The 26,831-nt window shown below is 45.4% G+C and overlaps 2 protein-coding genes and 1 pseudogene across 3 annotated transcripts; 2 read left to right on the top strand and 1 right to left on the bottom strand.

Annotated features, from left to right (window-relative positions):
* Positions 1–5,367, top strand: LOC123146283 (mitogen-activated protein kinase 7). 2 transcript variants are annotated; one of them, XM_044565919.1, is made up of 10 exons: positions 1–193; positions 2,220–2,634; positions 2,790–2,917; positions 3,070–3,129; positions 3,345–3,494; positions 3,578–3,733; positions 3,871–4,082; positions 4,191–4,283; positions 4,494–4,570; positions 4,668–5,367. In XM_044565919.1, the coding sequence occupies exons 1-10, from the start codon at positions 143–145 to the stop codon at positions 4,994–4,996; spliced, it is 1,671 nt and encodes a 556-aa protein (XP_044421854.1). In that variant the 5' UTR covers positions 1–142; the 3' UTR covers positions 4,997–5,367. The 2 variants fall into 2 exon arrangements, with proteins under 2 accessions (XP_044421854.1, XP_044421846.1); XM_044565911.1 differs by lacking the exon at positions 1–193 and adding an exon at positions 1,091–1,305.
* Positions 5,368–9,542: 4,175 nt separating this feature from the next.
* LOC123146275 (uncharacterized) lies at positions 9,543–21,011 on the top strand (annotated as a pseudogene).
* An 845-nt stretch (positions 21,012–21,856) lies between these two features.
* On the bottom strand, positions 21,857–26,819 carry LOC123146266 (uncharacterized; the record flags this gene model as incomplete). Its single annotated transcript, XM_044565889.1, is given in 9 exon segments — positions 21,857–22,466; positions 22,838–23,026; positions 23,528–23,641; positions 24,089–24,329; positions 24,572–24,771; positions 25,204–25,479; positions 26,042–26,152; positions 26,335–26,469; positions 26,576–26,819. Coding segments are annotated over 9 exon segments (1,858 nt in total), but the record flags the coding sequence as incomplete, so codon positions are not given.
* Between the last annotated feature and the right edge of the window lie 12 nt (positions 26,820–26,831).

The raw sequence follows: 26,831 nt of genomic DNA, 5'->3' as shown, positions 1-26,831 counted from the left end.
CGCCGCTCAGTTCACCTGCCCGCACCTGCCTGCTTGGACTTGTTAACACCCAACACCGTACCACCGCTTCCTCCTCCCTTCTTCGAGTGACATCGCCGCAGACCGGACCGGCAGCGAGGCGCGGCCTTTCGTGCTCCTCGGGATGCTCGAGGCAAATGAGGATGCCCATGGCGATGGCGAGCAGTGCGACAAGGTTCGAGTCATTTTGTTTTAGTTTGTGCTATTGACGGTACGCACACCCCTACCATGCAAGGGTGGGCCCATTCAAAACTTTTCACTTCTTTTTTATAGCTTCAGTTATACTTTTCTTCTCTCCATCACCGCCGGTGACAAGAACTGACCACTTTTCTCTCCGAAACTTGGTATGGAAAGTTCATAACCGGTGATTACGTTGTTGATACACCTCCAGCTCACTGATTGTCGAGATTGGAGTTCATGCATACCGTGTTCGCACACGTCTAGGAAGCATCCGCGGGCGGCCCGCGCTAGCTCGTCGTGACGCATCGCTTCTTTCCAAAAACAGTTCTAGCTCACAAACTCTAGTCCTCAGTAGATGCAATCAAGAGCGGCGTGTAGGTGGTATCAATGGCGACTCTAGAATGTACACGGAGGACATGCTCAAAAGAGCGAGGAGGTGCTTAGATGGGCCAAGAAGCCGCTGATTTGCTAGGCCGGGCCGGGCCGGGCCGTCGTCACTAGTAGCAAAGACAAAATTCATCTGGTTGGAGGGCAGGCTCAAGCCTGTTAAAGCATGTGCAGTAGATTCGCCCCCGTGTGGTATCGTATACTCCTCTACGGGTGTGCGGCATCCGCGTGAATTACAACCACCGATGTTTTTTTTCTTTGCACGGAAGAGAAATGCACACGCATATATAAGCGGGTTAGCGGGTCGCACCGTGCTGGCCTCACTCACAAGCAAAGGGACACTACCCAAGCCCACCAACCCGCACCGATAATGAAAATACCGAAAACGCCCTCGCTCCTGCCCGAGAACTACGGCAGAACCAGGCCTCACTCCCCCTGCCACTAGAGGGGCAAAACCGTCCGCCGAAGCCCAAACATTTTTATTAATACCACCTCGCGTCGGCCTTGTGCTGCTCAGCTCATCTCACCTCCCCGCGCCTGCCTGCTTGGACTTGTTTAACACCCACCACCGCTCCCTCCTCCCTCCTCCGGGTGACGTCGCCGCGGACCGCACCGGCGGCGGGGCGAGGCGCGGCGCGGCGCGGCCTTCTATCTCCCGTGCTCCCCAGGATGCCGGAGGCAAATGCGGGTGCCCGCGGCGGCGGCGAGCAGCGCAGCAAGGTGGGGGAACGGACGGACAGAGTCGCTTTCCGCGCAGAAAGACTCCTTCTTCCTCCTCCTCTTCTTTTTATTTCCTGCCATGTCGGTGCCGCCGCGCCGGCCATGGGTTCCTAAGCGGTGAGCCGCGGCGGCGCTCTGCTTCTGCGGGCTGGCTCGTGCTGGGACAGAGGGGCGCTCTCCCCCCTGGATTTGGGGCGGATAAAGATGTGGATTTCGGGGAGGATTCGGACGGATTCGGTTTCCCCAGACAAGAGGAGTCTGCCTCCCGCCCGCGAGGACGGACGGATTGGCTTCGCTCCCGCCGCGATTTCTTGCCTTGTTAGCTGCTGTGTCCAAATCCCCGGGGAGGCGGCAGCATATCCGCTCGCTGTTTCCTATTCAATTCCTGGGAAATCCATGGCTTCAGCGCCGGGGAGACCCCTCTTTTGGCAGATGTTGATGAGGGGTCGGTCGGTCGGTCGGCGTGGTTGGTAAATGGGGCAGTATTCGATTCGGCGACCGGGCAAGTTTATCCAAATCTGCAGTTACTTTCCTTTTAGCCAGAGATGGATAACGCCAGCGCCGCGCATATATTCAGTCCAGTCCGTGGATGGAATCCATGCCTACCCAGGAGTTGCTTAGAAGTTTCCCGATATTCTTTTCAGCCAAAGGGATATATATATACATCCTTTTCCAGGAGGGGTTGTTCATCAGCCTCCTGACACTGTTGTTCTTTGAATTGGTTGCTGTCACTTTTCTGATTTTGGGTGGGTGAGTACAGGCCAAGGAAGTTCTGATTATGGGTCATCAGTAGTAGTTGAATTCGTGGCTGTTTTTCAAGCCAACGTCTGATCTGGATGTCTTTTTCTTTTTCTTTTGCAAAAGAGAATCAATTTGCCATGTGCACCGTGCTAACTTTCTCCACGAATTTTCAGGTTCAGAGTTCGGACGTGATGAGTTTCTTCAGTGAATATGGAGATGCAAGCAGATACAAGATTGAGGAAATCATCGGCAAAGGGAGTTATGGGGTGGTATGTTCAGCCATCGACCGGCAGACCGGCGACAGGGTGGCCATAAAGAAGGTGTCCAACATCTTCGAGCACATAACCGACGCCGCTCGGATGCTCCGCGAGATCAAGCTTCTCCGGCTTCTCAGGCACCCCGACATCGTCCAGATCAAGCACATAATGCTGCCTCCCTCCAGGAGGGACTACAAGGACATATTTGTTGTCTTTGAGCTCATGGACACGGACCTCCACCAGGTTATCAAGGCCAACGATGACTTGACAAAGGAGCACTACCAGTTCTTTCTCTACCAGATGCTCCGCGCGCTCAAATACATCCATACTGGTAATTACATAAGGATCTTCATTCGAAGATTGATTCCCCCCCTCTTTTTTCCCCCCATGAAACTGGAAGAAGAAAGGTCTTCTAGTTCTATTTATCATCTCTTGTTATGTTTTGCCTGCTTGCTCTGTTCTGACGACGAATCCTTGTGGCTGCAGCTAACGTTTATCATCGTGATTTGAAGCCAAAAAACATATTGGCAAATGCAAACTGCAAGCTCAAGATATGTGATTTTGGACTAGCAAGAGTTGCATTCAATGACACCCCTACAACTGTTTTCTGGACGGTATGTTACTTCTTGTACATCTTACTAGATTTGATCCAAAATACTCTAGTTTTGTCAATTCTGCTTGACGAATTCGATAGAATGCTATGTTGTGTGCCAAAGAACCCTACTTGAAACTTAAAGCTCACCGTCTTCTCCAACATGGTTTGCAGGACTATGTTGCCACTAGGTGGTACAGAGCTCCGGAGCTCTGTGGTTCTTTCTTTACCAAGGTAATTCATAGTTTCCTCTTCCTGTGGTTTTGTTCATTTTACTACCGTTTGTGGCATTCCGCCACTTGCTCAGTCTATAGGTGTTTGTTCAGCCACTAAATTTCTTTGTCTACAAATTGATATGCATTACTTAGTGTTACATTTGCTATCATTTGTTTATACCTTTTCAGTTTCTATATTAACTTGATGACACTAAGTCGACTCCTTCAATGCAGTATTCACCGGCTATTGATACCTGGAGCATTGGTTGCATTTTTGCGGAGATCTTGACAGGAAAGCCTTTGTTCCCTGGTAAAAATGTGGTTCAGCAGTTGGATATGATGACTGATTTCTTAGGCTCGCCGTCGCCTGAGATTATTTCTCGGGTATGATTTACTGTTTGCAGAAATGTCGTCAATCAACTACTCAAGCATAAGGTCCAATTCTCTAATATTTTTTATCACCGCAGATTCGAAATGAAAAGGCAAGGAGGTACCTGAGCAGCATGAGGAAGAAACTGCCAGTACCTTTTGCAGAGAAGTTCCCCAAGGCAGATCCTGCAGCAGTCAAGCTCTTGCAAAAGCTTCTAGCATTTGATCCAAAGGACCGACCGACTGCTGAAGAGGTAGGCGTGTCTTAGCGAAACGACATGATTTTCATTTTACTAGTATTTTGTGCTGTCATTTGTTTTACTTTTTTTTAAAAATCACATATTCAAGGTCGTCTATATGTTATTCTAACGAGTGTTCTATGCATAATCAGGCGTTGGCTGATCCCTATTTCAACGGCCTCGCGAAAGTGGAGAGAGAACCATCATGCCAACCGATTTCGAAAATGGAGTTTGAGTTTGAACGCAGAAAGTTTACCAGAGAGGACATCAAGGAACTTATATTCAGGGAGATATTGGAGTACCACCCTCAGCTTCTCAAGGACTACACCAACGGCTCTGAAAAAACAAACTTTCTATATCCTAGGTTCTTACCTTGACATAGTATCTTTAAGCTCTTTTCTCTTTGTTATTATTCTGTCTATATCTATATGTAGCAATACGCATCATGGCTCTTGAATTTTCTGTTATGCAGTGCCGTGGACAACTTCCGGAGGCAATTTGCGAACTTGGAGGAAGATGGAGGAAAAGGCGGGGCACCCGAGAGGAAGCATGTTTCTCTGCCGAGGTAACTTACATGATAACTGATCTTCTGAATGGTGATCATTATGTCTGGTTCTCAATTATTTGTGCCGCCATAAAGCTGATTAAAACTACCAAATGCATTAGTTCATCAATAGGCTTCTGAAAGATCTATCATTGCATAATATGGTAGAACACATCGCGGTACTTTACGGATTTTGAGTTTAACTATTAACCCTTGACGGGCTGCTTGCAGGACTACAACAGTTCACTCTACCCCAGTTCCTACAACAAATGGTCCGGCCTACCAAGCTCCTCAAAGGATTCCAACAGGTAACTGGTTCTGTTTGCTTTAATCTGGTACCTCTTCATTTGAACTTCAGAGAGAGCAGCAGTCTTAAAACACATTTCATCTCTGACACTCTTGCAGCTAGACCAGGCCGAGTGATTGCCTCAGCGACACCGACCAAGAACGCGGCCTTCGCCGACCGACAAACGGGCCGAAGGATGGCGAGGGACCCCGCGGCTCCCCCAGCAGCAGCGGCTGCCGGCTACCACCAGAGGCCGGACTGCTCCGACAGGCAACAGGAGGTGGAGAAGGACCGCGCGCACTACAGGCCGGCGCACCATTTCAGGGACGCCAGGGTGGCGCCCGAGGCCGAGGCGCGGCCCTCGGCGTACCACATTCCCCCGTTCAACGGCATCGCCGCGGTCGCCGGCGGGTACAGCAAGGTCGGCGTGGCAGGAAGGATGTACTAGCGCAATTGCTGGGCGAGTTTGCCGGGAGCTGGAGGACGGCCGCGATCGATGGCCGTTGTGGGGAATGCAGGGGCTGGGAGGGTCTCAAATTTAGGACGTAGGAGACAGCCGGACAAGGTGGTGCTCTTGTGTACATAGATATTACCGGCAGCCAAATTGGTTGGTCTGTTTTTCTGGGTTGATAGATATGTTGAAAGTTGGAACAGTGAGCTCTGCTCTGAGAGGTGAAAGGGCCTCAGGGAGGGGGGAGGGGGTTGGGGGCTGTAGAGTTTTTCTTTCTTGTTTTGTTTCCGGATGGTGTTAATAGGATGGATGGATGAATAAATGGATGATGATGGAGGTTCTGATGGCTTCTCCGTGGATGAACTCAACTCTTGTGTCTGCTAGCTGCTGAAATGTGGTGTGTGTTTTTCTCCGTTGGCATCACCCGGTCGATCGCCGGCGTTTAGCCGGACGGAGCCATTAAACAAGGGATGAACCTACGTCCCCTTGTCCTAGGACAAGAATGATTTGTGAAGTTTGGCGTGCCTGCATTGCACATTCGTGTGTGGTCTGCGTCTGGCTTGTGCGCGCACCAGGCAGCAGGGGAGAGGAGAGGAGAGATATCTCATCCAAAGAGATGTCGGTCTACACACAGGCACAGCCACTCGATGACAGCGGCGCGGCCCACGTCGTGTCCCCCGCCCCTGGAGCCCGCGCGATCGGGACAGCATCTCCGACTAGTATTCTAGAATTTCCGATGGCAGCGCCTAGCAGCACGTGCCCCGATCGACCAACGAGCGGCCACGGCGGAGCAGTGCCGGACGCCGGGCCCGACCGTGCCTACTTGTTGGCGCGCGACGCCGGCCCGGCCCACGACGGCGTTCGCCGAGCTGAAAACCACAGGCGCAACGCGACGACACGCTTGCCGCCGGTGACTCGTCGACGAGTCCATGTCTGGCGGTCCCTGCTCCGGGCTTGACTCCAGCCATCTCTTCTTCTTCTTCTCGCTGCAGTGCTGCTGTTGCCCTTGATGAGTCCATGTCTGGTGCTACAGCACAGTGCAGAGGATCCTCGCTAGTACTTAATACGTTGCTCTCCATCGGCTTCGGTCGCCGTCGCCTTCGTTTTCGTGCGGTCGCTGCTGCTGGTTGAACACTCGAATCCTTTTTTGTTTTTGTTTTGAGGGGGCCCAAATTCTTTTGATGGACGTAGGACTAATTAGCCCCTTGAAGCCCACCAACGGTCCATGTCTCTGATGTCTCTCTGTATTATTGAGAGAGATAGCAATTCGTTCGGCCCATTGGCCCACCACGCCACACAAGACGGACAAAGCGCCAGGTCTCTGTCCTCGTATATATATATGGAGGCTGACCATCGATCGATATCTATCCATCGCTTCCTACTTTCGGCGCCGACGCACGCACGCGCGCGCGCCTGCTTATCTCCCTGCCGAGACTAGCCGCCTACCTAGGGCAGTTCGCACAGCCCATCAGCGCCGGCGCCGGCTCCGGCTCCGGCGGCGCGGACGGCCGAACCCGCCGCAAGCGAGCAAGGAAATCCGACAGTGCGTGAGTCTTCTTTAATTCGTGACTTAGATGGAGTTAATCAGTGCAGTAATTTCTTGTTTATCCTCACAAATATGTACCGTAAATTAGGCATGACACACGGATTCAGTTTGTCCCTTGTCAACAATCTTTATTTTTGTGTTTGCGTAGTCCTGTTTGATCTCCTTGGGTTATAGCGTCAAAGTTTAGTTCTGACACACGGATTCTAGCGTCAAATATGTACCCTAAATTAGGCATGACACTAGATTCTAGCGTCAAAGTTTAGTTCTGACTTCTGACACACGTATGGATTCTAGCGTCAAATATGTACTGTATATTAGGCATGACACTAGATTCTAGCATCAAAGTTCAGTTCTGATGAATATACTTGATTTCTCTTGGTAATCACAAGCCCAATTTAAACTAATTAAAATGCAACTTCTTTGCATTGTTGATTGACCATATGGCATGTTCTGAACCATCAGAATATATTATCATGTTTGCAAATTGCAATGCTAGCATTTATTTATTTTTTGCTTGTTGTGTCCGCCGTCGCTCCAAGGCCCCTGCCGCTGCTCTCCTCGACAGCGTCGTGGACGCGATCAAGGGAACAGAGATTAGCTGCTGTTGTTTCTTCTATCTTTGTCTCTCAACTTACAGGAACTGCTGAAAATTGTAGGCAAAAGTTGATGCTTATTAAGTTGCTCCCTTATTCCGCAATTCCTGTAACCGTGACGGGAGTTGAAGAAAAATGTTCCTGTCAAATCTTTCTCGAGTTGAAGAAAAATTCTAGATTTTCGCGACCCAAGTCGTGTGTGTGTACATAGTTCTACGTAGTTTCTATTGCTATAAGTTCAAGTGATAACTCAACTTGTTGTCACTTCTTACCGCCATCACTACTGATAACTCAACTTATTATTGTCACTTCTAGTACAGAGGTACTGAATCTTCACACATTTAACTTCAGTCTCGATGATCCTCGGAAATGGTGTTCCTGATGCCCCAGCCCCTCCACCACCCCGTGCACTGGCCCTCGACTCAAGGCCTGTGCTAGGTCCTAGGGATTTCCAGAATAAATGGAGCCAACTAGCATTATCTTTTTCTCAGGTGCGTTGCTTTTAAGTTTTTATCCCTGCTACAATTTCATGATTATGGGCAGCACACGCAGCATACTCTTCTGTCTTTTTGTCATTGCCTGGTCAAGTTTCTTGTGATTTTAGCAAAGTGATCGCGTGAAATCCTATGTTCTGCCGTTGTCTAATTTGTCTTCCCATGAAGCTCAACTCATCTCGACGAGTTTGACATTTGTAATTGACAAGCATTCTTCTCTTGTACTATGATTTGTTCTGTTGTAGGAATGCTCTTTAACTCCGTAGGGGGCGGCTTCTTTGATGAATCACCGATCGTTCATTCGTCATATGCAAAGCAACTACATCCAATGCGTTGTTTCAGGCGGTCAGCCTCCAAACCGCAAGTTCTTTTTTTATGGTCAGAAAGCTGGGGCTGATGCTTTCTACCTTGTAGAATGCAATGTGAACCCAGCATCATCCGAAGCCCAGCTCAAAATTAAGGCCGACGATGGGGCTACTGCGGAGGCCTTTTCTACTTTGTTTCAATCAGTGTTGTCTGAATTTGGGCTTTCTTGATCATGAGGACTAATTTTCTTCAGGGTTATAGTGGTTTAGATGGTGTGTAACCTTGTTACTCGAGTGGACATGAATATCACCTCTGTTGATGTGGAGAGAATAGATGTACATCTGTAGTAATTTATTTGCGGGGAGCAATAAAGCAAGAGTATAGTCGACTTGTTCACATGCACAAGTTTTTGGAATTCAGTACCTTCGGGGGTCTATAGTGATCATGGATTCTTTTTTTTTTGTAAGGACTCAGGCTCAGGTTCTTGAAACACCTACTCTTAAGAGTTTAGTAGGGTTGAAATTGGATCAGAGATCAGAGATGTTAGGTTTACTGAGTTGACCATGCACCATTGAGCCATCATGCAGAACTAAGCTTGTTCTGATTTAGTAGCAATCAGCTCTTCTCCTTCCACCTGGTACAGTAGTACATAAGTACATATACAAAAACACAAGTGTGATGATCATCAACAAGTTAAAGCTAAGCGTCTGTCCACTTCCACACACATCTTCTCCCCCTGCCGCTGCACACGTGACAAAACCTAACAAGCGCCGCCGCTTGTCACCCCCCGGCCACAATGGTGTGGAAATGGATCCCGGGGAAGCACGACCGGGAGCCCGGGTAGTTGTCTGTCTCGTTGCCCCGTTGCCCAATTTCTCAATCTTGACACCCGCTCCGCCACGGCAGCGGCCCTACATCGACGTGGAGACATGCCAGCGGTACTAGAACACGACAGGCACCCCGTTGCCATGGGGCGACATGGACCTGTCGAACGAGTGGCACCTCAGCCTGGATCGGGTGGCCAGCGAGCGGCCGCGCTTGCCATTTGGAGATCAACGTTTTTTCGATTTTAGTTTTTGTTCTCACTTAATTTTCTTATGCACTATGGTGGGATGACATGCGTAACGTTACGGGGCCGACATGCATCACACCATACCAATGGCATCTAGTAATATCAAATGAAAAAAAAATGAATTTTCTTTTAAAATTTGACTTGGAGTTTCTTCATCCCTGGTGTTTTAAATCTGAAAAAAAAATCCAACTCAAGAGCTCTAGATCTGTTCCTCAAACCATTCAAAATCTGGTCTATTCTGGTCATCCTTTTGAATTGCCAGTTAGTAGCCTCTCTCTCTGGGGAATGAAGCGCAGGCCGATGAACTGCAACATTGGACATGCAGGGGTGCAGCAGCTCGCAGCACCCGGGCCAACAAGAGCCCACATGAGCGCACGATCGGCGAATACTTCTAGGATGGAAATAGATCGATCTCAGCCGTAGAGCGAGGGGCCCAAGGGAAGGGGCGAGGATCGCCGTCCGTTAACTGAACCCGACCCTGTCTCGACTTTTTATCTGAAGAATTCGACACCTCGTCAGGGGATAGCGTCCTGCGGCCTGAGAGAGGTCAGGTCGCGCCTCCGCCGCCGCTCGCCGCTGGTCCGCCCGCTCGACGGGGGGAGCTCGTCCGGCCTCCTTCGCCGCGCGCCGCCGAACGCCGCTCGCCCGATCCCCGGCTCGGGCCGCGCGCCCCCGATTGCCCCCGCTCTCCCTCCCCTTTCCAGGACTCCGCCGCCGCCTCGCCTCGCCTCGCTCCTCCCCTGACCCGGACGCCCCCGAGCCGCATCGCCCTCTCTCCTGGCCAGGACGCCGCCGCCTCGCGAAGGTTGGTTTTTCCTTTGGCAGCAGACAGTTCTTGGCTTCTTGTGGATGAATGTTGATTGCTGATCTGTGAGATGCCCTAGGTAGAGAGCCCTCGCTGGTTGCCTGCCGCTCCCCTCGCCGGCGATGGCCGCGCCGCCGCTCCAGCCGGAGGCGGAAGAGGGCAGCAAGGGCGCCGAGGTCTGCCTGTTCGACCAGTCGCAGGAGGATTTCTCCAGGGCGGTACGCGCCATCTCGGAGCTCGCCACCGGCGACCCCCAGCCGGGGTTCCCCGACGCCGAAGTAGAAAGGTTCGCCTCCTCAGTAACGTTCCTCAGGTGAAAACCGCAACCGGTCTCCTTTGCTCCCGCAATGCCGTTGCCCCGATAAAATTGGCAAGTTTCAGTTTTGGGCTATGAGTAATCCAAGAAACATTAAAATGTGAATATAGGAAAGTATAGAGTAAACTAGTTAAAGGAAAATGGGAAGACAGATTGTGTTCTCCAATTAGGTATGCTGCCAGTGGAACTAACTAATCCAGCTTTTCGCAATGTGCTAAGATCATAGTTAAAGAGAGCATCAAATGTTCTTTTTGGATTGACCAGAGTTCATTCTGCAGACATTTGATCTATTGATAACGATAGTTTGTTATCTTCCCAGAGAATGGAGGCATTTCTCTTATGAGCCAAAAGGTGTAAGTTTTGCTTACGGCGCTGGATCAGCTTCATCCGCAGATGACACACCCGAGATAACCTTACCACAGTTCTCATCTGCATCTTTTCCTCAGGTTAGTAATACTAAAACCGATTGTTGGCGCTAATTTGTGAGCCTAAATTTCTTGGTTTAGGCTTTTAGTTGGTTTTTTGGATAATATAAGTGCAAATCAATGCAGGTCACACACTTGGAAGATGGGAGGGATAAGGATACAGACAGGTATTATTTCCTATATATAATCAAGACTCCCTCAACTTTCTAGAATCTAGTACTTATGTTGTTACATGATTTTCCCTAACTAGTTACTCATGGTAGTATTGTTGTGGAGAGATGCAATATGATTAAAGTTCCTCTGGTTGTGTTATTTGAAGTACTGAAGTTATGACCTAATGTATTCTGCAGACCAGTACCTATTCTCATCTTGTTGTTGGTGAAGGATTTCTACAGAAGTACAATAATTTCCTTGTTGTTTCACATGCAACATAACTTGATTTCAAATACACCTTTTACCCAAAAGGACTCTTTCACGCTCGCTCGCTCCAGCAAGCGACCCATCCGAAACTAGTCTTTCGGCCGACAGGCTGAACGCCTAGGGCCCCACCATGTGGATGAGGTTTTTGCGCATGATACAGCTAGCTGATTAAGGCATGCATTGCTGAGGGGGGAGGGGGGCACTCTTATTTATCCAATTCCCCCACCTAATGCTCTAACGCCACTTTCCAAGTCGGGAGAAAACTACATGTCTGAAAGTTAGCGCTGCAACGCGCGCGCGCAAATTAGCATCTCCCCCTTTGACCATTATTAGATAAAAACAATTAGTGATATGTACTTCCACTAACCCATATACAAATACCATTTTGTGCTATTGTGTATATGAGTGATCAAAGCTTTAAATCTTTGACTGCACACTCTAAAAAGTACAGTTATTTGAGAATGCAAGCAGTATTCTCTTGGTCCAGGAGTGAGTTGGGTCATCAACTGCTGTCAACCCATGCAAGGTTCTGCTGCTTTTGGGAGATTTTTTGATAAAAAGAGAGACGTAGGCAATCCGCACAATAGCTTGTGTTGTTTCATTAATTGAAAGATCAGTGATGTCATAAATTAATGAGACGTGGATATGCTACTAAATTTGACCTCCATATTTCTACCCTCTTTCACTTTTTTCTGTTACACTATCCATATGATTGTGGTGAACCATCTTGAGTGAACTGTGATTAAATATCTTAATTGTTGCAGTTCTGATTTCATTTTGTTTGCTGGGGGAAGTGTTTGGTCGCTGGACTGGTGCCCAAAGTTGTGCGACAAGCCTTGTTCTCGTGTAAATTGTGAGGTTGTGATCAACTGACTGATGGTCATGAACTAGTAGCTCTTTTGTTGCGAGTCATGATTCCAAAAAAGCTCATTCGTCATCTTATTATCCAATTTCTGCCTTGTAAGACTATCTGGAGAAATGTTTTGTTCATCGCGCAGATTTAGCAATGAGAAAATGCCATTATAGTGGCTCCCAAACCCACATCGCAATGATATATTGATTTATGTTACTCAACTGTATACTTTATGTTGGCATATAGAAATATGTCTAAGAAAATCTCAAGACAACCATCAAAGTACTTTTCTCAAATGCATCTTTGCATTCAGGCTCATTGCATGGTTTGCGCTTGTTTTTCAGTGTCCATGAATAGTAATCTTTTGTTTTGTTTTAATTGCAAGAATTTACTTGGATATAAAAAAAGATAACAAGTACTTCTCTGTAAAGAAATATAAGAGCGTTTAGATCACTACATATGAGGTACTTAGAGCTGACCATGATTTTCTATCTGTTGCAGTATCTTGCTGTTGCTGCTCATCCTCCTGGTTCTTCTTACCATAAGCTTGGTATGCCATTGATTGGCAGAGGTATCATTCAAGTTTGGTGTCTCGTAGCACCCTTTGAAGAGGCAGATCCTCATCAGTCAATGATTGCATACAGTAAGAGCAATTGTAGAGGAAGGCCTAGAAAAATACCAGATGAGAATAACTCCATTGAGAGTTCATCAGTTCCTCGAAAACCGTTAGGGAGACCAAGAAAGATAAAACTGACAACTACTGATGATCACACAGAACCATGTCTGAAAAAACCAAGGGGGAGACCAAGAAAGATAGAACCAGCAACTACGGGTGATCATGAGAACCAAGTATGAAAAAACCAAGGGGGGGACCAAGAAAGATAGACCAGCAACTACTGATGATCACGAAGAACCAAGTATGAAAAAACCAAGGGGGAGACCAAGAAAGATAAAACCTGCAACTGCTGATGGTTATGCAGAACCAAGTCTAAGAAAACCAAGGGGGAGACCAAGAAAGATAATACCTGCAACAGCTGATGATTACGCAGAACCAAGTCTGAGAAAACCAAGGGGGAGACCAAGAAAGATAAAACCTGCAACTACTGCTGATCATGCAGAACCAAGTCTGAAAAAACCAAGGAGCAGACCAAGGAAAACCAAGTGCAATGTCCATTTGAGTGCTGCATCATTTGATGCCACATCATTAGCACTTGGCTTGTGCAATGCAAATTACAAGGAAGAATCAAGTGCCCAACATAGAAACAAGCCTGTTTCCACAGAGTGTAGTTCTTCAACCACATCCAGTGGCAAAGAACAAAACAATCAGCCAACTCCCAAGCCAAGTGACAATGTGCTCTCAGTTGAAAAGTGCAAGAAAGAATTACTTGTCTACACCAGAAGGCGTGTACGACCTCCTACAAAGAAATCTGCTCCGAATGAGACTTGCTCACTGTCTCTTAGTAGTGACGTACAGAAGATGGAGACATCCTATACATCCATCATGCCAAATAATCATTTGTCTTCTGTTGAGAATCCCAAACTATTGGGTTCATCTATGAGTGAAGACATGGCTAATGAGGCTGGTTTGGTGGGTCGTAAGAGCACAGTTATTAACCGTGAGCTCATGGAAATGAATGATGGTGAGGCTGCCAATCAAGTTGGCCATGCTCCTTTTGAAGATAGTGCCCAGATGATTGTTGAAGTGGAAAATACAGAAGTAGCTCAAATAAAAAATTCAAGTAAAAATGATAATATAATTACTTGTGCAGAAAACCCAAACCTTTCTGCAATCCCCAAGGGCATTCATCTACCAAGGGTCGTCTTGTGTTTAGCTCATAACGGAAAAGTTGCTTGGGACATCAAATGGAAGCCTCCTTTACCAAATCAGTCAGAACAGAAATCACGTTTGGGTTTTCTTGCAGTACTGTTGGGAAATGGCTCACTGGAAGTGTGAGTACATCCTATGCTAAAGCATAAATTTGAATTGTTTTGCCATCAATTTTTAAATATCACCATTTTTGTACTTATTCATTATTGTGAACAGATGGGAAGTTCCATCTCCAAGCATAATCCAGAAGATATATTCATCTTCTTTAATGAAGGGTACCGACCCTCGCTTTCTAAAGCTGCGGCCTGTATTTAGGTGTGCTAAAGTGAAGTGCGGGAACATACAGAGGTATTGCAACTTTTACTTTCATCGTGCTGCTATTAAACTAGGTGGCAGATTTAAAATTTCTGTTAAATTCGTCAGCATGAATTTTCATTTTTAATTCATTGCCTCTTTGTAATGGTAAACAGCATTCCCTTGACAGTTGATTGGTCGCCTTCTCCTCATGATATGATACTGGCAGGATGTCATGATGGAACGGTATCTTTTCTGCCTGTAGTAAATTATTTTCTTAGTTTAGATCTAATAACTGCACCATTTGGTTAGAAGGTGATGCGCCGAGAATTTTCATTGTTGGATTTTGATGTTCCAGGTTGCTTTATGGAAGTTCTCTATAGACTTGCCAGCACAAGGTATTCTAATGGTTTGCTACCTCCCTTTTCATAGGATTTCATATGACTTATGCCATTCAGATGACATGTCTGACTCAGGAACTGTTTACTTTCACATGTTAAAGAGCAAGCTATTGGATTTCCTGAACTGCATATCTCCTTTTTTTTTTTGTGTGTGTGTTATATTAACCGGCTGTTCTGGTTAATGTATAGATTCAAAACCTTTTATGTGTGTCACTGCTGAATCTGTTCCCATCAGAGCCCTCTCCTGGGCACCATATGTAAGGTACTAAGTTGTGTTATACTTCTATTCCATTCCAAAAGGTAAACACTGACTCTGACCCCGTATCATTTTGACAGTGAGGAAGAGACAAACACCTTTGTCACTGCTGGAGAGGATGGCCTAAAATTCTGGGATTTAAGGTAGCATAAACTCTACTAGGAACTGTAATCAATAATTCTAATCTTTGTTGTGGACAAAACTACTCTTTGCCACCCCATTTCCGATATTGCATATATGTAGCTGTACTGAGGTTTATCTCAATAGTCAGTACAATTTCTTTTCTTCTCTTTTTGGTTAATATTTCACCCAGGATTTTTTTTCCCACAAGCGAATTGACTGCTCTTTGCAGTTTTTAGAAAGATGCATCTTGTGCTGTTTTTAGAAAGATGCATCTTGGGAGGAAGGAGGGGATGCGGACAATGTGTGGATGAAGATGGCGACTTGCATTCGTAAGGTGGCCTCGGAGGAGTTTGGAGTGTCCAGGGGAAGGAGAAGCGAAGATAAGGATACCTGGTGGTGGATTGATGATGTCCAGAAGGCGCTTAAAGAGAAGAAAGATTGCTTCAGACGCCTATACCTGGATAGGAGTGTAGACAACATAGAGAAGTACAAGATGGCGAAGAAGGCCGCAAAGCGAGCTGTTGGTGAAGCAAGGGGTCGGGCATATGAGGACCTCTACCAACGGTTAGGCACGAAGGAAGGTGAAAGGGACATCTATAAGATGGCTAAGATCCGGGAGAGGAAGACGAGGGATATTGGCCAAGTCAAATGCATCAAGGACGGAGCAGGCCAACTCTTGGTGAAGGACGAAGAGATTAAGCATAGATGGCGGGAGTACTTCGACAAGCTGTTCAATGGGGAGAATGAGAGTTCTACCATTGAACTGAATGACTCCTTTGATGAGACCAGCATGCGTTTTGTGCGGCGCATCCAGGAGTCTAAGGTGAAGGAGGCTTTAAAAAGGATGAAAGGAGGCAAGGCGATGGGCCCTGATTGTATCCCCATTGAGGTGTGGAAAGGTCTCGGGGACATAGCGATAGTATGGCTAACCAAGCTTTTCAACCTCATTTTTCGGGCAAACAAGATGCCAGAAGAATGGAGACGGAGTATATTAGTACCAATCTTCAAGAACAAGGGAGATGTTCAGAGTTGTACTAATTACCGTGGAATTAAGCTGATGAGCCATACAATGAAGCTATGGGAGAGAGTCATTGAGCACCGCTTAAGAAGAATGACAAGCGTGACCAAAAATTAGTTTGGTTTCATGCCTGGGAGGTCGACCATGGAAGCCATTTTCTTGGTACGACAACTTATGGAGAGATATAGGGAGCATAAGAAGGACTTGCATATGGTGTTCATTGACTTGGAGAAGGCCTATGATAAGATACCGCGGAATGTCATGTGGTGGGCCTTGGAGAAACACAAAGTCCCAGCAAAGTACATTACCCTCATCAAGGACATGTACAATAATGTTGTGACAAGTGTTCGAACAAGTGATGTCGACACCGATGACTTCCCGATTAAGATAGGACTGCATCAGGGGTCAGCTTTGAGCCCTTATCTTTTTGCATTGGTGATGGATGAGGTCACAAGGGGTATACAAGGAGATATCCCATGGTGTATGCTCTTTGCGGATGATGTGGTGCTAGTTGACGATAGTCGGACGGGGGTAAATAGGAAGTTAGAGTTATGGAGACAAACCTTGGAATCGAAAGGGTTTAGGCTTAGTAGAACTAAAACCGAGTACATGATGTGCGGTTTCAGTACTACTAGCTGTGAGGAGGAGGAGGTTAGCTTTGATGGCCAGGTGGTACCTCGGAAGGACACCTTTCGGTATTTGGGGTCAATGTTGCAGGAGGATGGGGGTATTGATGAAGATGTGAACCATCGAATCAAAGCCGGATGGATGAAGTGGCGCCAAGCTTCTGGCATTCTCTGTGACAAGAGAGTGCCACAAAAGCTAAAAGGCAAGTTCTACAGGACGGCGGTTCGACCCGCAATGTTGTATGGCGCGGAGTGTTGGCCGACTAAAAGGCGACATGTTCAACAGTTAGGTGTGGCGGAGATGCGTATGTTGAGATGGATGTGTGGCCACACGAGGAAGGATCGAGTCCGGAATGATGATATACGAGATAGAGTTGGGGTAGCACCAATTGAGGAGAAGCTTGTCCAACATCGTTTGAGATGGTTTGGGCATATTCAGCGCAGGCCTCCAGAAGCTCCAGTGCATAGCGGACGGCTAAAGCGTGCGGAGAATGTCAAGAGAGGGCGGGGTCGACCGATTTTGACATGGGAGGAGTCCGTTAAGAGAGACCTGAAGGATTGGAGTATCGACAAAGAGCTAGCTATGGACAGGGGTGCGTGGAAGCTTGCTATCCATGTGCCAGAGCCATGAGTTGGTTGCGAGATCTTATGGGTTTCACCTCTAGCCTACCCCAACTTGTTTGGGACTAAAGGCTTTGTTGTTGTTGTTGTTGTTGTTGCATCTTGTGCTGTTTTGTAATGGGCTGCAATATTTGAATACTGATTTGCATCCATAAAACTCGTTTGTTGCAGAGATCCATACCGTCCTCTGTGGGAACTAACTACTGCCCCAAGGGCTGTTTTAAGTCTTCATTGGTTAAAGGATGCAAGGTAATATTTTTGTTCCATTTGCAGCAAATAAATCTCATTTGATTTGTAGTAATATGTCCCATTCCTTCTGTAGTAAACAAAACCTGCAGCCACTAATGTTACTCAGCTTCCTTCAGTACCCAGTGAGATAGTGACTTGGTTTTGTCTTGTTTCCCATTTTTTTTCTTAAGTTAAAAACTAGGTAACTTCAGATGCAGATCACTAATCTCATTGAAGTTGAAATGCAAATCACATTTGCAAGAAAATAAGAAAAATGGTTTATTTATGTTCTTATGCAATCCGTGGCTCATTTGATCTCTGATATGTCAGCATGCTAACTTGCTAAGGTAGTTGTATTATTTGTTTACAGAACAAACTATGGCTTCTTAAAAACGTAAATGATTCTCCATTAATTCTATGTTGCTTTGCTATTGGTGCTCTACGTTTGTGTTGATCTAGGCCCTGCTGTAGCTTGTACTTCGAACTCTTCTACCTTTTCAGCGAAAAGAAACGCAAAGGTTTTGTGTCTTCTTGAGAACAAAGTAAATGATCTAGAACCATGCCTAATCATATATTGACTATGATTAGGCATGAAAAAAGTAAATGGCTTTATCTACCCATGGAAATGACTAATGGAAATGCTCCTTTTATTGTGAGGATCTTGATAGGAATATGCAACTTGTATTCCAATGAGGCCATAGGCCAGTATATATATACATGTACAGGTGTAGGAAATATGCAGGAAAGCCCTTATACAATGGGGTAAATACAAAAGACTACATGGACTCTAACACCCCCCCTCAAACTCATGGTATTGGAGCATAAGTTCTTATTTTTAGCACGCGCAACTCGTGCTTGATCCTCTTCTCGTCACCGCTGCCGCGTTTCCTCTGGTCCGGCTGCAGGTTTCTCTCGCCCTGCCACCAACCCCGCCGCTAGGCCCGCTCGATCTCGTTCCTCCCGCTCGTCACTCGCCTGAGCAAGCCACGCCCGCTCCCGCTCGCCAGGCCCGCCGTCGCCAGGCCCATCCCGCATCGCCAGATCGCCCGTCGCTGGCTGGCTAGACCAACCCTGCCGCCAGGCCCGCTCGTGGTCTCTTCGCTCGATCCCACAGCGCCCGACTCGGCTCTGATACCATGATAGGAATATGCAACTTGTATTCCAATGAGGCCATAGGCCAGTATATATATACATGTACAGGTGTAGGAAATATGCAGGAAACCCCTTATACAATGGGGTAAATACAAAAGACTACATGGACTCTAACAGATCTAATGTGTTACATTCTTTATTATTGACCCAACTAACAGTGATTGTTGCTGATGAATAAAGTCTACTGTGCTTGAAGTAAAGCCAGCTCTTCCTGGCATTTTGTTTGAATCAATGCAACTTTTTCTTCTATCTTTTAACCTTATCTGGTTAATAAATTTTAACCTTATCAGATAGCTTAGTTACCATTATGCCCTATATCAGCATCGTAAGGCAACCATGTTTTCCTTGGTGAGGCAAGTAATTTGGGGACTAGGCCTATCCATTTTTGTCAAAACTGCTGTTTCTATAGAGTGGTAGGCTGGTAGTTTCCACTTTTCAGGTATATAAACCCCTGAGGAACATGACATAGATCCCAGGCCTATCCTTTCGCTTGTCCTAAACATAGCGGAGACATAGGACTCAGGTGGCTTGTAATGTTTGATCGGAATTAATTGACATTGAAGGATGGCTAATCAAAACTTTCGTATTCCACTCTTTTTTGTGTGGCCTATCCTTTCGCTTGTCCTAAACATAGCGGAGACATAGGACTCAGGTGGCTTGTAATGTTTGATCGGAATTAATTGACATTGAAGGATGGCTAATCAAAACTTTCGTATTCCACTCTTTTTTGTGTGTTTTTGTCCATGATTAGGCTTTCCTTGTTTATAACTGTATGGTCTGGATTAGTAAAATACAGTTGTAAAATCTCTATGGGCTGAAAGTTCTACTTCGCTCCCAATGGCCTTACTATGTATATATGCAGGTTATAAAAAAATTCTGTCTACTCGGTTAATAATGCTAACTGTTACTATCTTTCATGTCCAGAGGTATTGTCATCTCATTGGAAGATGGTACATTGAAGTTCCTCAGCTTGCCTAAAATAGCCAATGATGTACCTGTCACCGGAAGGCCATTCGCTGGGAGTAAAACTCAGGGCGTTCATACTTATCAATTATCAGAATATTTGATATGGGACGTCCATGTCTCAGAAATTACTGGTACATTTCCAGAACCATGCCTAATCATAGTCAATATCCGGCCTAAGCAGAATGCAGTTACAAGTTTCCTAGTAAGAAGCCTTGGGTGGTACCTTTTCTCAAAGAAATGAATATAAAGCTTATAATTATGTTATTTGCCGTATATACTAATACTTGAATTGTTTATTATTTTAGTAATATTCACCTCTGATAAGATTCTGTTTTGGACACTTGATTTTCTTTTTTGTGATATTTACAATGTTAACAATGCTCTCTACATTTTGGACACATGATATTTTTTTAAATGAATCTCTATACAGAAGTAAGGAGAATGAGTAGCTTCTCGTAAAAAAATATCATACTGAAGCACATACGGGTGGAATGTTATCTTCGCTATGAGTCTTGAATTGGCAATAATTCTTTGCCTGTATACAGGTCAAGCAGCTTATTGCGTGGTAGATGGTACTGCTGTGCGCTTCCAGGTGAACTCGCTAGCCTGTATTCATTATCTAATTGTGCCTGTCATCCAGATCTGTGTGCTAAATGAATATTTGCACACGTATAGCTGACTAAGAGATTCTGGGAGAAGAAACCTGGGAGGAACCGTGTACCTTATTTCCTCTGTGGTTCACTGGCAGAGGAGGGGACAGTCATTAAGATCGGTGGCACGCCGCAAAGCTCTCCTTTATCGAATGTTCCTCTGGTCACGAAAAAGGGTCCAGAATCATGCCAAGATGTAGATCAAACAGACGAGATGCGGAAAGAGGAACTAAGAACTCTCACTAACTCGGGTAAAGTAAAACACCCTCTCCATTTTGCTGCAAGTCATATCATTGGCTTACTGCCTGACATGCCTGCTGAACTACACTGCAGAGCATGTAGATCCAGAACTCGGAGATGGTGAACTAGATGAAGGCCGAGAAAGTGGTGCTCTAGTTTTAGCTGATGCTCTAACGCAAGAGGAGAATGATGGCATGCACAACGGCCCAGTTGATGAAAACGCTAAAGACGACTTCGAGGTCTTCCCTCCCAAATCTGTAGCGCTGCATCGGTTGAGATGGAACACAAACAGAGGCAGCGAGAGATGGTTATGCTATGGAGGCGCCGCAGGCATTATTCGTTGTCAGAGGATCTAAGGGACAAGCATACCAGGAGAATCTGTGGGTGTCGACCCACCTACACAATAAGCTGTTGCGGCAGCAATATATGGGAGGTTTGCCTGATTTTTGCTGATTTCTGCAGTAATGCCTGACAGAGCTAGCTGTGTATCTTAGCAACTCCAACAGCAACAGATCCTTGTAGTTCAGGAATTCAAGTTGGGGCAATTGGAGCTTCATGTCTTGGGCTCAGAAAACAATAGGAGCTACTTGAGAAAAGTGTCAGCTCAGCACCCACCAACTGACTGATATTTTTCTTAGGCTGTAACATGTGTACATGTACTGTTGACGCAATCAGACAAATTGCGCCGATTTGTAAGTAATATTGACAAACTGAATAGTGTTGTGCCAAATATGTAAGTAATAGATGAACAATAATGGAAACCATGATTGGTCGAAAGCTGCGTGCAATTTTCTTAAAGGGCTGGACCAGTATTCCCATCTTCTCAAAATTCGACTAGTATTCCCGTCTCAAAATTTAAGTTGTGTTTGATTCTTTACGGTCTTCAGTATACTATTTTGACTAAATTTTGATACGTAATACATATGTTCAGAGTAAAAAGACATGAAAAAAGTACTCCCTACATTCCACAATTCTTGTTGTTTAGTTTAAACTTGAACTAAAGCCACGACAAGAATTATGAAACAGTGGGAGTAGTATGCAAGGAAATACTACATTGATATCATTTTTACATGTTTGATCCATATACTTTTGTGAGTATCAGTGGTTGAAGTTTTAAGACGTTATTCCGTAAATAAAGAAAACATTTTTAAGACGTTGACCGCATGTATGTATAATAACACATTTTGAGAAAGATGGAATGCTTAATGGATATTGGACTGGGTTTCTAGACTCCAGTCAAATCCAGTAGCAGTACCAAACAAGTTTTTGCAAGCCTCGGAGGCCGTTGGGAGCAATTCGAAAACAGGAGGTGTTCGATTTGCTCCTGGAGGTGAGGAGGGCAAACGCCTACGGCCTTTCTCCTGGAAAAGCTTTCAAAGTATTCGGTTTACCGCTCAATTTTTTTTAACACAGTACAGACGCAAGCACTCATATACACGCGCATCTTGCTGCGCAAATGAAGCCAGCCTAGACCCCATGACCCCAATTGCTACCTATGATCTCCAGAACCCCCGTGTCAAACATGCCCAGTATGTAAGAGGCAGCATGGGGATGGTGGGCAACTCAAAAAAAGGGGGAGTAATTCGCCTGTGTGGGCAAATTTGTGACGGTTTTCGCCCAATTTTCTGTCAATTAACCGGACAACTCTCTTCTTAATTAATAATGGATGAGGCAAACCTTTTGCCTCTGTTTCAAAAAAAAAGGTACTCCCTCCGTCCGGAAATACCTGTCATCAAAATGGTTAAAACTAAATGTATCTAGACGTATTTTAGTTCTAGATACATCCTTTTTATCAATTTTGATGACAAGTATTTTCGGATGGAGTACTTAGTTGTGGCTGGCTATCTACAGTCCTACAGTACATTAGCAAAAATATCAACTAGCCGCTACTCAACAATCTGCATGACGCACAGCTTGTCAGGAGAGCAAGAGTCCAGAACGCTTGTAACATCGGTGCTCAACCGGTGGGAGTTCGGCGCCTCCGGCTGGACGGCGACCCACTGGCCGTCGACATGCTCGACGTGTTCATGCTGCTCGGGGTGGGCGGAGAACCTGGCCTTGGCCACGTCTCGGCACATCTTGTTCAGGTGGTCGATGGAAAGGATCAAATCGAAGCCATTTTCCGTCTTGTCGCTGGTCTTGCGGAGCTTGATGCCGACGTCCACGCCGCGGGAACTTGCAGCACCGAAGAGCAGAGGATGCCCGAGGACTAGCTCGTCGGAGAGGCTGCATATCTGTCCGAAAGTAAAGTTCGTTTCAGGTACCGGTTCCAGACAAAGAAAGACGGCAGCTCTTATAAGAGCAGAAAATATAACTTGTTCATGAAAGGAAGAGTTTGAAGTTGTGATGTTTAGATCCCCGATATTTAAGTTCATATGTTGAGACCTCAACGATTTATAATGCTGGCATGCTTCTCGCTGATGTTGTTTTAGCAGGCTTAAGTGTTCAGTTGCAGACTGCAGAGCAAGACGAGCTTAGGTAGCCGGAAGTTTTAGAGAAGATTTATATTTCGTAGAACGAATAAGTCAACGCAACAAAAAGTAAAAAGTGAGAAGAAATGCGAGATGGGGGGAAACACGATGCGAGTGGCACAACATGATCATACCTGCACATACTCTATGCCCGTTGCATTGAACGATTCCAAAATTTTATTTGATGACAGTGAGCTGAAAATCGCCCCAGTTCCGGCTGGCCTTTGAAGTATCTCCCATGGGGACTTCAGCAGAATTTTTTTGCTCATTAGCTCAGAGGACAGACTGACAACTGGTAGTTTCATCTCTTCAAGGACCCATACCTGCAAATGGATTCAGTGGAACATTAAAAAAGCAGAGTAGTTTGGCTGTTTTGAGATCCAAAGTTACAAACAAATTAGAGATAATGCTGGCAAAGAAAGATTTCTATATTCATAACTGAACATGACGGGGATCTCCCCCCTTTTGCCACTCGATTCTCTTAAGACTGAAAATCAAAAGAGAGTCAAGCACTCCAGGCTACATGTACAATTGAACTGATGTACATATGCTGGTAAGCTTATATACACAAGAACAAATTCCAGGTTCTCCATACATTTCAAAATGCAATCTTAAAGTAACTGCTTCTCTGGACTGGAATGTTCAATGTGGAATGTACAATAACACAAATGTGAGGTGTGGGCAGTTCCACCAAGAATGTGAACTCTAATGAAACTGCTAAACTATTAAGTGTAAAAATTGAAACGAATAGTCACATTGCACACTTTTTTTTTGGCAAAACAGAGAGCGCCTGCATAAACTCATAGTAGGGCAATGTACTGTACCTTCTGATTGTCAAAACCAAAATAGTCATTCTCTACCAAGTAGTTCCGAACTGAATCCACATGATTGTCAGGAGAAATAATAATGAAAGGGGGAGATATATGATTTTCTTCAACCTGCATCAAACAAAAACGAATAAGATTTGTCCATGCATTAGTCGTTTTTTCAGGCAAATTTTACAGCTCAATACACATGCAGCAACTAACTGATACCCACTGTAAATTCTATCCTTAGTAAACAGTAGATTAGAATTCAAATGATATATTCACCAAAGCATATTCTTGAATAGTACCTCTGTATCTTAATTCTAGCCTTGAACGTAAGGAAGAGCAAACTTAGCAGTTATCAAACTTTCCTACGATTATTATGTTCTTCACGCAACTTCAGGCAACACATGGAACAATCAAAAACTATGTCGGTCTGTCCTTATGGCAGCATGGTCATACTCATAATTTTCTAAATGACATTCAAGATAAATTATGGAGAAAGTACATTTGATTGGTGCCACTAAATTCTGTTCCAATACAGAAAACAATGCAGTGGCCATCATGAACAATGGATACCTTCATTAACTCACTAAAAGAGTTAAGCAATCTCTGAAACTCAGCATCCACAATATCAGAGTCGGAGCCATTTGTAATAAGTACGATTGCTGCTTTCGACTTTTGAAGGATCTCACGACCTTTGCTAAATTCATCACTGAAGACATTCTTCCCTTTCTCTCCATGGTTCATGAGGGTCTCGCGAGGTATCCTCATCACATTTTTTCTTAATGAAGACTTGGCAAGAACATTCTTTGACATACTGAAAATGACAAAAGTTTCGAAGAGTAAGCTGCAGGTTAGATTAAAAACTCAGGATAGACCACAAATGCATATTGTTTGACCAAAATAACAGAAAGAAAGATATTATTACATATGAGGAGCATTCTGGAACTGCATTCATGAATATATAGAAAATATTTAGTGAACGTGATGATGACCAAATCAGCTTCTTTTGAAAATACTTTGGCAAGACAGGGAATAACGGGAATCCACAGTTCGTACCTGTCAACCTGCTTGCTGACACTATGCATTGCATGTTTGAACAATTGAAAGTCAATGCCCGCAATTTGTTCAGCAAGTGAAGCCTTTTCAAGCTTGTCTCCTGATAGCAAACCTTCCAGAATATGACCCTGTTCCATTTCATGTAGTACCTTCTTTGCTGCAGTTATGCGACGCTGTAGTTTCTTCTTTTCCTTCCAATCCTGTAAGGATTTAAAATAGAAATGCTTTATTTGAAAGAACACAATAAACAGCAAAAAATAGCTCAGATCATTGCATCAATCTTGTTTACTTCCTCCGTTCCTAAATATTTGTCTTTTTAGAGATTTCAAATAGACTACCACATACGGATGTATATAGACATATTTTTAGAGTGTAGATTCACTCATTTTGCTTTGTATGTAGTCATTTGTTGAAATCTCTAGAAAGACAAATATTTAGGAACGGAGGGAGTAGAACCTAAGCATGACATTTCAACCACATATGCTTGTTTAAAGAACTGTTACATGAGATGCATCTATCATCTACAACAGTCAGGAGTGCTGCTACTATCAACATTATAGCTCTTTAGATAAGACATGTTCTTACTATAAAAGGGATCATGTCATGCAACAAAAGGATGGCGCGGACCTAACCATCGCACGCCTTTCTTTCTTTGATTTCTCAGGACGTGTATTGACCTCAAGAAGACCCTTTGGCGGTGTAATCCACATCTCTCTACTCTCCATATCAATATCAGGCACAATATCTTCAGCAAATGGAATCCACACGTGCTGACGGGATGGAGTTGAATCCGGATTTTCTGAATTAGTCTGCACAGCATTCTCAGCAGAGCCAACCATAACCTGGAGAAGATCGCCACCTCCAAAATTGAAGACCTGTGCAACAGTGCCTACAAGCTTGCCTGTATCCTAGGAAGGGAAACAAAAGGACTAACTTTGATTATCAAAATTGTGAAGAAAACCATCTATGGAGGAAACAACCAGCGTAATATATCAATGCCAGTGTACTTTCTGATGGTGGTGCTTACTTATAGTGGGTAGAAAGAGCAATTTGGCGACGCAACAATGACAAGTTCCAACATTATCAGTAACATAGTTTGTTATATATATGATATCACAGCTTTTTAATAGGAAAAAGTATATGGTTCTGGTATTTAATGTTACTTAACCTGAAGTATCTTATACAAGATTACATAAGAATGACATAAGTATAGTACTATTTTACAGGATGTGTATGCCTTCAATTTGATTACCCAAGGGCCAAGGCCAAGGCAACCACCCAGAGAGCCAGCAACATACCACATGTACTTTTCATCCAACTATCCAACAGCAATTCAATTCTTGTAGGCGTGATATCACTGTGATTTTCACCTTACTCATGATGTGGTCTCATTTTCGTAATGGAAATGAACAAACGAAACACACCAGAAACTTAGTGGGTGAAAACATCATGGCGGAAATATATATGTACCTTGACAATAACGCTCATGCCAACAAGATCGAGCGAATAGATCTCATCCTCCTCCAGTTCCGGCCTATCCTCGGTCTTCACGAGAACAGCCGAACCAACTATCTGCCTGGCCTAAGAACAATCACAAGCAAAATCGCATCAGAAGCTAACCATATAGCTAGATTTTCTACCTACGAATGCTCGTTCCATAAATTAACTTTGCTGCTAACTACGCTAACTCTGTGACTAGTTCTTCAGACCCACAGATTCAGAGATAACAAGTGACTCAGGCACAGAAATGGAAACAAGCAGACCTCGTCCAAGGAGTCGACGCCGTCGAAGCGCACGATCCAGCCCTTCTTCCCGGTGTGTGCTTTCCCCCTGACGAGCTCGAACTCCCTGACCTGCATCTTCCCGGCGGCGCGAGCCCTCAGCCACCTCTTCCCCGGCTGCCAGAACCGAATTCGAACAAACGGACGAGAAAATGCTCAATTCGACCGCCAACTAGCATCACATCATACAAAGCCGGGAACGAGCGAGAGATATAGGGGGTACCGTGGCGAAGCGGAGCTCGGGGAAGTCGGTGCGGGGCGAGACGAGGACGTCGCCCCGCACCCCGTGCGCGCCGCTCACGTACCCCACCTCCACCAACTCATCCTCCTCCACGAGCTCCTCATCCTCACCGTACTCCTCTTCGTCCTCTTCCTCCTCGTGCTCGTCCTCGTGCTGCGAGTAGGTGGGGCTGGGGCTGGGGCTGGAGAGCAGCGCGGCGGCGGGGCGGGGCGGCGCGAGGGCGAGGTGGCGGGGAGGG

Source organism: Triticum aestivum, chromosome 1B, assembly GCF_018294505.1.
Source record: "Triticum aestivum cultivar Chinese Spring chromosome 1B, IWGSC CS RefSeq v2.1, whole genome shotgun sequence".
NCBI classification, from domain to species: domain Eukaryota; kingdom Viridiplantae; phylum Streptophyta; class Magnoliopsida; order Poales; family Poaceae; genus Triticum; species Triticum aestivum.
Note: the sequence above shows the minus strand (reverse complement) of the source record. Positions and strands in the feature narration are given on the sequence as shown.

What these genes read in the sequence shown, in the direction of transcription:
- LOC123146283 (XM_044565919.1), top strand. Translation starts at nt 143, where the DNA reads ATGCTCGAGGCAAATGAGGATGCCCATGGCGATGGCGAGCAGTGCGAC. An exon ending in CGCCTGAGATTATTTCTCGG is followed by an intron (nt 3,495 to 3,577) that starts GTATGATTTACT and finishes TTATCACCGCAG; the next exon opens with ATTCGAAATGAAAAGGCAAG. An exon ending in ACCGACCGACTGCTGAAGAG is followed by an intron (nt 3,734 to 3,870) that starts GTAGGCGTGTCT and finishes ATGCATAATCAG; the next exon opens with GCGTTGGCTGATCCCTATTT.